General features: G+C 38.1%; 1 protein-coding gene across 23 annotated transcripts in view; it reads right to left on the bottom strand.

Annotated features, from left to right (window-relative positions):
• ENAH (ENAH actin regulator) overlaps nucleotides 1–12,628 on the bottom strand; it is a 159,551-nt gene that overhangs the window by 73,349 nt on the left and 73,574 nt on the right. For all 23 annotated transcript variants that reach the window (XM_081491557.1, XM_081491552.1, XM_081491558.1 and 20 more), the window contains one exon: nucleotides 4,281–4,446. In XM_081491557.1, coding sequence (XP_081347683.1) covers nucleotides 4,281–4,446 — 166 coding nt within the window. The remainder of the gene's footprint in view (nucleotides 1–4,280; nucleotides 4,447–12,628) is intronic.

Below are 12,628 nucleotides of genomic sequence, written 5' to 3'. Positions count from 1 at the left end.
ACATTCCCATTCTTTACTGTATTGTTCTTCAACGTCAGGAATTTATTACCTATATAAAACCTAAGCACAGCCCCTAGAACACAGTAAGTACTGAAGTATTAAGTAGAAAAATGGCAGCTTTTCATATATATGTGTATGATTTGTACATATTCAATTTTACAAATAAACTATGGTTAATTTTTTAATGGCTCTTAGACATTATTTAATAAATTGTAATAATATGTTCCCACTTAAAATAGACTGATAACCATTAAGCAATGAAAAAAGGTACTCTGGAATGAAACCAATTATTTATGAGATTTATTCTTACGTATTTTATCATTGCTGTTACTTTAAGTAGTATCTGTATAAAATTATATTTTCAAATTGTTTATTGCTAGTTATACAAAAATGCTACTGATTTTTATATATTCATCTTATATTCAACAACCTTGCTGAACTATTTTATTAGTTCTAATATTTTATCTGCAGATATTGGGATTTTTTTACACAGACAATTATATTATCGGGGAATAAGGTCAAGCTGTTTCTTCCTTTTCAACACTTATAGTTTCTATTTCTTCATCTTTTTATTACTAGATTACCACCTCTGCAATAGAAAATGAAAATGACTAAAGCCGAAATCCTCCAACTTATTCCTGAGTTTAATGGAAATCCTTCCAACACTGAACTGTCTTGTAGATATCTGCTGTATGTTTACATGATTCATCCTTATCAGCTTTATTCTGTATGGATTTTATCAGTGTTTTTCCTGAAAACACTGTTTTTCTTCTAGGTTTTCTCCTACCAAATTAATAGGCTACTAATGTTAAACTACCTTTACATTACTGAGATAAAGAGAAAGAAATCCTCTTTGGTTAAGAGGTGATCTTCCCCCTACCCCCTCCTCCGATATACATTGTTACATTTGGCCTGCTAATATCTTACTGAGGACTTTCATCTCTTTATCAATGTTAATAATTGAAATGTGTTTATTATCTTCCTCTCTGAAATGGTTCTGTGTCTTAGATATCAAAATTACACTAGCCTCATAAAATATTCTTCTTTTAAGACTTCTATTTTGACATGGATCATTTTACAGTCTTTATTAAGTTTGTTACAATATTGCTTCTGTTTTATGTTTTGGTTTTTCGACCACAAGGCATATGGTATCTTGGCTCCTGGACCAAGGATTGGACCTGCACACGCTGCACTGGAAGGTGGGGTCTTACCCACTGACGGCCAAGGAAGTCCCAAAATACTCTTTCCTAGAACAGCTGGCATAAAACAGGTAATAGTTTAAAGATTTTTAATTTCGTTTATAAATGCTCTGGACGCTGTCCTTTTTAAAAAATATTTGGGGTAGACTATTAACTACTGATATATTTTACAACTGATAAAAATATATGACTGATTTTATGACTGATAGAACAAAATATATTCTGTTTCTACACTTTTTGCCAGTTATGATAAGTTATATTTTTCTACAAAATGGCCCACTTATTGGTGTAAAGTTGTTCATAATATTATCTTGTGATTTATTTCCTTACTGTTACTACAGTGATATCTCTTTCCAACCCTAATGCTGTTTTATTTGTAACTGTTTGGGGGTTTGATTCTGTCAATTTATTCAGGGAAGCAGTTTCTGTGTTATTAATTTCTATTTATTATTTATTTTCTTTTTAGTATTTCCTTCTGCTTTCTTTGAGTTTGCTTATTATATGCCATTAAGATTTGTCCATCTACCTAGAGGGTATTATGCTACATGAAATAAGTCAGACAAAGAAAGACAAATACTCTATGGTTTCACCTATATGTGGTATGTGAAACAAAACAAATGAACAAACATAACAAAACAAACACATTCACACATATAGAGAACAAACAGGCAGTGGGGAGGGACTGTCTATCTAAGGACAGCTTAGACATCCCACAGGTTTCTATGTGTAACATCTTGTCATTTAGATCCAGGGTTTTGTTGTTTCTTTTTTTTTGACTTTTGAACATTTTCTAATCTTCATAATGACTTCATCTTAGTGTCACAAATTATTTAGAAGTGTGTTTTTAAATTTCTAACATTTTAAGAAACACTCCGTTTGTCAAAAACTGGAAGTCATAGGATAGTTAACTTCTCTTATGAATAAAAATGTCAATATTTCATGTTTACATAGATTTCTTTCTAATCATTTGTTTTCAACTGAGGTGTAACTGATATGTAACATATTCATTTCAAGTGTACAAAATAATGATTTGATCCCATTATTTTTAAATACTCATCATCTTTTTCACTAACATTTAGGTATCTTTAGGTTTGTTCATCAGGATATCAAATGACCAATTCACTGAATTTACCAAAAATTTATTTTACAGCTACTAGTTTGTAATGTGTTTAAAATGTTCAATAACTTCCATAAAGTTCTAGTTGTCCAGTTCCCATTTTTACTTTGTAGCAGCATCTTAGGGAGTATTCAGTTAGTCTCTGGTCCAACTCACTCCTGAGACACTGTGCTGGAGGAAAGACAAAGAGGACAATCTGGATACCCACCAGGCAGAGAGGGTTCTTGGTACAGAGACTGGGGAAACTACAGAAAGGCTGAGAAACAGGTGCACAGAGCAAAAGAAGAGAGGGGAGGGAGAAGAAGGAAGAGGGTGGGGGTGGAGGCACAGGGGAGAGAAAGGAGCCTGAGAGGGCAGAGAGCAGCAGGCTACGCCAGTCAGCACTAACAGGGAAACCTGCTGAATTCACAGTGAAACTGAATTCACAGTGAACTGCTCTTTCTGCCAACTGATTCAGGTCTTGGAAAGTTCCTCTCCTGGGGAGCAATATATTTGTTTCTGCCAGGTGCCGTAGGAGTTTCACTGGCCCGCAACCAGGACTGGTTAATTTCTCGGCTGGAGATGTGTAAATGAAGCTGGAGGCTTCCATTTTTCAGAAGAGCTCCTAAACTAGCTCAGACAAACTCTTTTGCCTACCTGTGCTGGTTAGGAAGATTTTCTTAGTCTTCTTTTTATGGTGTGCAGCCCCTCGAAAAGGCTCAGCTTTAGGCAGTTTTAAAACTTTGACACCAGTTTCGAGGCCCAGCATCTCAAAGGCCACAATCTGTACCATACAAATACCAAATCTAAGTCCCCGGAGGCCCAGCATCTCAAAGGCCACAATCTGTACCATACAAATACCAAATCTAAGTCTCTGGATATTACCAGTTCATAACTTCCATCCCCAAATACAGGGCTGTCACAGCACCTCACCATACACTACACCAGCCTGTCTCCCAGTTGAAATTCAGCGAACTATCTTTCTCTAATAAGAACTCAGCTGGAAATCTGTTTCATTTTTTTTCCCCCACGTATGTTTAACACTGGCTGATTTTACTATCTTACCAGAGTCAAAAGTATTTCATAAATCTGTTCTTTATAAAAGTCCTCACTGCTATTAGTATATACTTAATGCTAGTAAAACCCTATCTCCATTTTGCACTGTCTACTGGCTCCTGATCTGGAAAAGCCCCAGAAATCAAGTAATCAGATAATCCAGTCACCTTTCTAAGAAATCCAGAGCAGGGAATTAGCAAAAGCTTAGTTGTCGAACCAGACATGAATTACAAAAGCCTAACTATTCCAGCAACCTTAATACAGTTTTTCTATCATATATGAACTTAACAATACTTTATGAAACTACTTAAATTTTGAACTCCTTCCTATAGTCCCATACCCCATACCTTTGGTGGGAAATGAATTCCTTAAGCACAATCTGCTACTTAAGTGATATTTCACATTTTAGTTTGTCTTAAATTTACTTTAGATTCCCAAACCTAGCTAGTTTAAAGGCCAGAGGATTTAGTGAATATCATAATTGAAAAACTCAGATTTATATTCCTGAACAATTAGTTCTAAACTGTCATCCAAATTCAAGCTTTATAAAGATGGAGAGGGTGGAATGGCAAAGCTATACCCAGTTTTTCCCACAGAGACTCTTTTGGCTACAAAATATGGCTTTATTTTACTGAATATATCAAGTCCTTTTGTAATACTAGGTAACTTTAAGAATTAACAAATCCAGCATTGAAACATTTATATTATCATATGTGAAACAGAACACCATTCCAGGTTCAATGCACCAGACAAATGCTCAGGGCTGGGGCAATGGGATGACCCAGAGGGATGGGATGGGGAGGGAGTACAGGATGGGGAACACATGTAAACCCATGGCTGATTCATGTCAATGTATGGCAAAAACCACTACAATATTGTAAAGTAATTAGCCCCCAACTAAAAAAAAAAAAGAATTAACAAATCCTTACCTGATGATCCTGAATCTTCCTGCCCACCACTCTGAATGTGTTGTTGCCTGTATGGTGATATATATGAACTCTGCTGAACCCAGTTGAACCACCGGCTGGCACCCACTTTTTATTGGCATCATCATAAACCATCACAGCAGCTCTTGCCTGACAGATACTCTGTTCACTGGGAAAGAGGAAAAAAAAAAAGAAAACTTTAAGATACTTAAATATGCTAAGTTTCCCGTAAGGCCATATAAAATAGTTATCTAACGAAGCAGTCAGTCAACAATCAGTGCTTTACCGGGTGCTAGAAATGACAACAGTGGAAAAAAAAAAAAAGAAAACTTTAAGATACTTAAATATGCTAAATTTCCCATACGGCCATATAAAATAGTTATCTAACGAAGCAGTCAGTCAACAATCAGTGCTTTACCGGGTGCAAGAAATGACAACAGTGAATACGGCAGAGGCTTTTCTGCTCTTATGAGTAGACGCTAATGGGGAAGACAGACCAAAAAATGAAGTGGCATGAGGAAGCAGAAGAAGGAGATCAGGATAGGAGACTGTATATTATATAAAAAAATATAAAAAATGTTTTCTTCTATCAATACATCTAATATATTCATTAAACTGAATATAACTACAAGTATAAATTAATCATTTAACTGTGTGTATGTATATACGTTTATACTATTGGTGAACTGTTTGTGATTACCCATCTTTACTGGGAAAATTACTTTTATCATCAGGTTTGCTTCAAGGTCTATATAACGAATTCTGCTAGGCTCCATCTGTCCTGTGAGATATGGAGGGGCACTACCGATCCATGGATGGCACTGTGACTGAGTCCCTGACTCCACTCAGATAAGATAACATCCTATGTCTCAAATTTCTTCACTTAAAAATGAAACAGTAAAATGAGATGATTTCTAAGCATTCTTCTAGATTTTCAATTTTAACCTTCACAAATGAATATTAAGGAAAAAAAGACCAACTCCATGATAGAATTTTTAAACTTCAGCTTCATCTCAATTATTTTGTTACCAAGTGAGAATGAGATTTTGTTGCAGAGATGATCTTAGTTACATATTAAGCAATAATTTCATATTTCAAATATTCCAAAATACTACTGGGCAAAAAAAGACTAATTGGAATTTTACTTTATACCATATTTTACTTCTTAAAAATCAAATACAAAAACTGAACAGAAGAAAACAGGTATGTTAACTCCATGATGACTATTAACCTAATTAAAATGACTCAAGTCTTCACAATTTTCATAGAAGATTTATCTGACACTTAAGCAGTTGTTAATGGAGATGCTAACTAGCTCACCCAACCCTATCTTTAAAGAAAGCATTGCTCATTCCACAAATTTCAGCCTCAAAGTAAATCATGTGGGTTCTTCCCCAATATTCTGGGAAACAAGAAGTCACTTTCATCCCTCCCTTCTAGCCCATCTCTCAACAGTATATGCTTGTGCTTTGCTAGACTTCTGTGATTTGATGACAGAAGGCTCACAGGAGACCTAAAGAGGTCACAGCACTGTGCAATAAGACCACTCACAATGGTAGTGTTGAAACTGTTCATAATTTTCCATTAACGAAATCTCACCTAAACTAACTGGCAATAATATCTGTGCAGTACAAACACTGAAATAAACCCAGTGGTACTGTCTAAATTTTTATGCTGTACTGAATTTTTTTTTTTTGGTAAAATAGTTCTGGGAGTAAAATTGAGGCAATGACTAAAGCCTGAATTATTTTTAAAAGCTTGATTAAAGAGTCTTTGTCAGCACAGCAGTTGAAATCTCTTCATCACTGACAATAAAAATACTTGTTAAGTGACAAAATTTACATAACCCTTTAGAAAGAAACAAGCTAAGGCAAAGTGCCTTTTATGGCATACAATCCAAGAAATAAATTTACTAACAGTGAACAACAATTCAATAAACCCATCTGTAAATTAATATAGAACAGTATTTTCCAGTTTTCACAAGACAGTATTTTTGGACACACAATTGCCATGACTCAAAAAAAAAAAAGTAAGAAAGATATCAGAAATGTAAAACCAGGAAAGTTAAATATAATGTCGTAACTTTCTCCTCCACTTTTTTCTTCCCCATTGCTCTACAGTGGGATGCTGGAGACATTTCAAATATTGAAGTTCATCGTCAGTCAGTCAGTTCAGTCGCTCAGTCGTGTCTGACTCTTTGCAACCCCATGGACTGCAGCACACCAGGCTTCTCTGTCCATCACAACTCCTGGAGCTTGCTCAAACTCACATCCATCACATCGGTGATGCCATCCAACCATCTCATCCTCTGTCGACCCCTTCTCCTCCCACCTTCAATCTTTCCCAGCATCAGGGTCTTTTCTAATGAGTCAGTTCTTTGCATCAGGTGGCCCAAGTATTGGAGTTTTGGCTTCAGCATCTGTGCTTCCAATGAATATTCAGGACTGATCTCCTTTAGGATGGACTGGTTGGATCTCCTTGCAGTCCAAGGGACTCTCAAGAGTCTTCTCCAACACCACAGTTCAAAAGCATCAATTCTTTAGTGCTCAGCTTTCTTTATAGTCCAACTCTCACATCCATACATGACTACTGGAAAAACCATAGCTTTAACTAGATGAACCTTTGTTGGCAAAAGTAATGTCTCTGCTTTTTAATATGCTGTCTAGGTTGCTCGTAGCTTTTCGTCCAAGGAACAAGCGTCTTTTGATTTCATGGCTGAAGGCACCATCTGCAGTGATTCTGGTGCCCAAGAAAATGAAGTCTCTCAGTTTCCACTGTTTCCCCATCTATTTGCCGTGAAGTGATGGGACTGGATACCATGATCTTAAGTTTTCTGAATGCTGAGTTTTAAGCCAACTTCTTCATTCTCCTCTTTCACTTTCATCAAGAGCCTCTTTAGTTCTTCTTCACTTTCTGCCGTAAGGGTGGTGGTGTAATCATACCCTCATAGTTCACTGAATGCTATTCATCTCTAAACGAACATATCAAAGTAGCCAAAATGCAAACACTAGCTGATGTTTTACAATGAAGATGAAAAGACATCTTCAAAATGAGATTAAGGATACGAATCTGACACTCAACAAAACAAGAAGCACAAAGAGAAACCAAGATTAAAGGGAACAAGATAAGATGTGGCTAAGAGCTGAGATGTTATTGGAGATGTAGTCAGAGCCACTCAGGTTATGTATCAAGCTGTAATGACACGAGTTAGCACCAGAAAACCCTGGAGTTGTAGCAGGCATCCAGTCCTCAGAGAAGCCACATCAAGGCCCAGCCAGGAATTGAGAATGGCACTGTCCAGTAGGGCCTTACTGACCAAGTCAAATCTTTTCATTCCTCCCACACACCTGAGGACCTCTCCTCACTAGAGACACACATCCTATGGTACAATAAAAAATACTTGGTCTTTTTCTGGTTCCTGGAACAGAACTCTTAAACCCCTTGGCATCTCCTGAGCAGTATCTTTGGTATGCTAATAAGATGACTGACTCTGGGCTTCCGGATGGCGGCTGGGTACCCGAAATAGCAAGCCATGACCACAGGGTAGAAATTTTCAGTCCTGGTCCTTCCCCACCTCTGGGGAGGGGAGAAGTGCCAAAGACTGGTCTCACTCACCGATGGCCAATGAATAGTCATCACGCCTCCATGATGAAATTTCCAAAGAAGCTCACGTGGAGGTGCTGGTTGGAAGGCATGCCTGGAGAAAGCATGGAAGAAGCCCTCTATACCTTGCCCTATGCGTCTCTTTCATCATGCCAAGTTGTGTCCTTTATGATAAATCAGGAATGGTAAGTAAAACACTTTTCTGAGCTCTGCGAGTCATTCTAACAAATTACTGAGCCTGAAGGGGAGTTGTGGGAACCCGTGAATTTGTAGGCAGCTGGGCATAAGTAGGGGGGTAACCCAAGTATCTGACTAGCACTGCCAACTAAAACTGTTACCTGCCATCTGGTTCTACAAGAATGAAGCCACTAGCCACTGAAGTCGCTGACCTTCAATACACCCTGAAAGGAGTTCAGAGCGGAGATCAGGAATGAGGCACTCTGTGCTCTGGGAAAAACTGGCAGAACAGGTCTTCAGATGAGCCTGATTTCTTGCATCTTCTCATATCTAGAAAAGCACTAAAATCATTAACGGAGACATCTGCTCCTCGTGACTAGCAGCAACCTTCTCGTGACTAGCAGCAAGCCTCGGAGAAAACCTGTGCTTGATCGATCCTCCTTCCCCAAAATCTCATATATACTGACTTCCCCTTATCTCTTCAGAACAGTTCCTCAGAGCTTTCTGAGAGGCTGTTTTCTGGGCTACAGTTCTCATTTGGCCCCAGTAAAACTTAACTCACTATTGTCACACCGCATTTTTTTTCGCCAAGTCAACAGCGATTAGGTCTAAAATGTGGCAGTCTTGTGGGAATGAGCTCTTAATCTACTAATTTCAGAAAGTCAGTGTTTGTATTCAACTGAATTGCTGGACACCCAGCTCGTATCAAAAAATAAGAGGACTGATTGCTGACCTGAGAAGAAAACCACCCAATATATCAACTCCAATTACAGGTGTGCACAAAATAAGCTAGTGATACCCAATTTTGGATTTCATAGACTCATAAACTTCAAAAACCAACTAGATGAATCAGTACAGAATAGGTCGACAATATTTTGGCCTACGTGACAGGCAGGAGATTTCAGAATAGGGGAGGGAACCACCATAACTTACTAAAATGAAGGTATTTTGGAACTTAAAAATCTCAAAATAAATACCATGTAATATACTGTAAGTATTCAGTTCAGTTCAGTCGCTCAGTCGTGTCCAACTCTTTGCGACCCCATGAATTGCAGCACGCCAGGCCTCTCTGTTCATCTGTAAGTATAATACTGTATACTGTATATCTCTGTATACTATAATAACTAGCTTTCTATACAATTTTCTATACTGTCCACTTTTTTTTTTCATTTCTCCCCAGCCCAGTGAAATACTTTTATTATAAGCCTGCTTTACAAGTATGACTATATGACTGGCCTAAGTCACAACAGAACCGTCTACATATACATTGGTGTGTGTGTATCAGTTCAGTTCAGTCGCTCAGTCGTGTCCGACTCTTTGCGACCCCTTGAATTGTAGCACGCCAGGCCTCTCTGTCCATCACCAGCTCCCAGAGTCTACCCAAAACCATGTCCATCGAGTCGGTGATGCCATCCAACCATCTCATCCTCTGTCGTCCCCTTCTCCTCCCGCCCCCAATCCTACCGAGCGTTAGGGTCTTTTCCAATGAGTCAACCCTTCGCATGAGGTGGCCAAAGTACTGGAGTTTCAGCTTCAACATCAGTCCTTCCAATGAACACCCAGGATTGATCTCCTTTAGGATGGATTGATTGGATCTCCTTGCAGTCCAAGGGACTCTCAAGAGTCTTCTCCAACACCACAATTCAAAAGCATCAATTCTTCGGCGCTCAGCTTTCTTCACCATCCAACTCTCACATCCATACATGACCACTGGAAAAACCAAAGCCTTGACTAGACGGACTTTTGTTGGCAAAGTCATGTCTCTGCTTTTAAATATGCTATCTAGGTTGGCCATAACTTTCCTTCCAAGGAGTAAGCATCTTTTAATTTCATGGCTGCAGTCACCATCAGCAGTGATTCTGGAGCCCAAAAAAATAAAGTCTGACACTGTTTCCACTGTTTTCCCATCTATTTCCCATGAAGTGATGGGACCAGATGCCATGATCTTAGTTTTCTGAACGTTGAGCTTTAAGCCAACTTTTTCACTCTCCTCTTTCACCTTCATCAAGAGGCTCTTTAGTTCTTCTTCACTTTCTGCCATAAGGGTGGTGTCATCCGCATATCTGAGGTTATTGATATTTCTCCCGGCAATCTTGATTCCAGCTTGTGTTTCTTCCAGCCCAGCGTTTCTCATGATGTACTCTGCATATAAGTTAAATAAGCAGGGTGACAATATACAGCCTTGACGTACTCCTTTTCCTATTTGGAACCAGTCTGTTGTTCCATGTCCAGTTCTAACTGTTGCTTCCTGACCTGCATACAGGTTTCTCAAGAGACAGGTCAGGTGGTCTGGTATTCCCATCTCTTTAAGAATTTTCCACAGTTTATTGTGATCCACACAGTCAAAGGCTTTGGCATAGTCAATAAAGCAGAAATAGATGTTTTTCTGGAACTCTCTTGCTTTTTCGATGATCCAGCGGGTATTGGCAATTTGATCTCTGGTTCCTCTGCCTTTTCTAATACCAGCTTGAACATCTGGAAGTTCACAGTTCACATATTGCTGAAGTCTGGCTTGGAGAATTTTGAGCATTACTTTACTAGCATGTGAGATGACTGCAATTGTGCGGTAGTTTGAGCATTCTTTGGCATTGCCTTTCTTTGGGATTGGAACGAAAACTGACCTTTTCCAGTCCTGTGGCCACTGCTGAGTTTTCCAGATTTGCTGGCATATCGAGTGCAGCACTTTCACAGCATCACCTTTGAGGATATGAAATAGCTCAACTGGAATTCCATCACCTCCACTAGCTTTGTTCGTAGTGATGCTTTCTAAGGCCCACTTGACTTCACATTCCAGGATGTCTGGCTCTAGGTGAATGATCACACCATTGTGATTATCTGGGTCGTGAAGATCTTTTTTGTACAGTTCTTCTGTGTATTCTTGCCACCTCTTCTTAATATCTTCTGCTTCTGTTAGGTCCATGCCATTTCTGTCCTTTATCAAGCCTATCTTTGTATGAAATGTTCCTTTGGTATCTCTAATTTTCTTGAAGAGATCTCTAGTCTTTCCCAATCTGTTGTTTTCCTCTATTTCTTTGCACTGATCGCTGAGGAAGGCTTTCTTATCTCTCCTTGCTGTTCTTTGGAATTCTGCATTCGTGTGTGTGTGTATATATATATATATATGTATATATATATATATATATATATATATACATATAAGCACTAGAGCAAGAACTGGTCTGCTTAGAGGTTCTTCTGGTAGGAATTTCCAACTTTACCTAGGAGGATTTTTAGATGAGAAAGTCAATGAGTGAATTTCTGAAATGATAAAACTTTGCAAATTCAGAAATGTGCAGTTTTTCAGAGAAAAGTAATTTGGAAAGAAAAGATTTAAGAATCACAGCTACTGAAGAGTCAAAAAGGCAGGAAAAAAAATTAAAGAAAATGAAGACCTAAACAAGCACAGCAAAAAAGAAATTTTATAATCTTTATACTTATCATTCTACAAGCCTCAAAATGAACACCTAGTCAAAGTCGTCAACATTCTGAATCAGTAAAGAAGTACACAAAAGATTAAATTAGTTAATTACTAAGCTGTACTTCTGTGACGATCAGGCACTAAAATTAGTTATCAATAAAAATTTGATTTTATGACCAAATGCAATTGGTATATGTAACTGGTTATACTTCATCTGCCTGATATTAATTTTGGCTTTAAAAAAAGTTGATATATGGCCTTAGAAGGCTAGAAACAGCTCGCTTTTTTAAAAAAGTATAAAAACCATGACACTACAATCAAATTTTGTGGCTTTGTCAAAATTTGTTTCTGAATGTATTCAAATTTCCTGGACAGGTATATATGATGATAGAAAAAGGTTGGCCTGATTCTATTTTTATAGGTACCCATGAATGAAATGGTTCCTGGTATTTAAGCAGACTAAGGATCCCTTGGCTTTTGTATATGTTATTTATTGAAGTTACAATAAATACAGCCAACTCTTTGAAAACAGTGACTTACTTTCAAAGTAATCATTACCTGTCAAAGCATGAATCTGCAGTGCCTAGGCACACAGAGCCACTATTTATTTAAATTCTTATTCAGTACATAATTTCATTTAACAAAAGTCTACTCAAGACCTGGACCAAACACCATTCCTTCTGTTAAGTCTTTCTGGAGCCCTCAAAGTCAGAATCAACTCCTCCCTCCTCTGAGTTCCCATAGTATTCATTCATTTTTCCATAAGGACTCTGAAGAGGTAATATTTGAGATGGGATTTTACTCCAAGTGCACTGGAAAGCCAGTAGAGGGCTTTAAGCAGAACATGACTTATAGTTTTAAAAGATGATTCCAGTTTCTATAAAGAGAAGGGATTCAGGAAGGTGGCATGGAAGTCAAGAACACAGGCATGAAGACTAGTGTGAGAAATGTTATTTATGATGAGATTTGGTGTAGATTAAAGGAGAGGGAAGGGTGTGGGACATATATGTCAAAAGCACAGGAGATAAGATTTGCTAATAGAAACGATGAAAGAGAGCTGATTCATTGGAAAAGACCCTCATGCTGGGAAAGACTGAAGGCAGGAGGAGAAGGGGACAACAGAGGATGAGATGGTTGGATGGCATCATGGACT

This window comes from Giraffa tippelskirchi, chromosome 5 (assembly GCF_054371585.1).
Source record: "Giraffa tippelskirchi isolate mGirTip1 chromosome 5, T2T-mGirTip1v1.2.pri, whole genome shotgun sequence".
NCBI lineage: Eukaryota > Metazoa > Chordata > Mammalia > Artiodactyla > Giraffidae > Giraffa > Giraffa tippelskirchi.
This window is presented reverse-complemented; position numbering and strand designations above follow the sequence as displayed.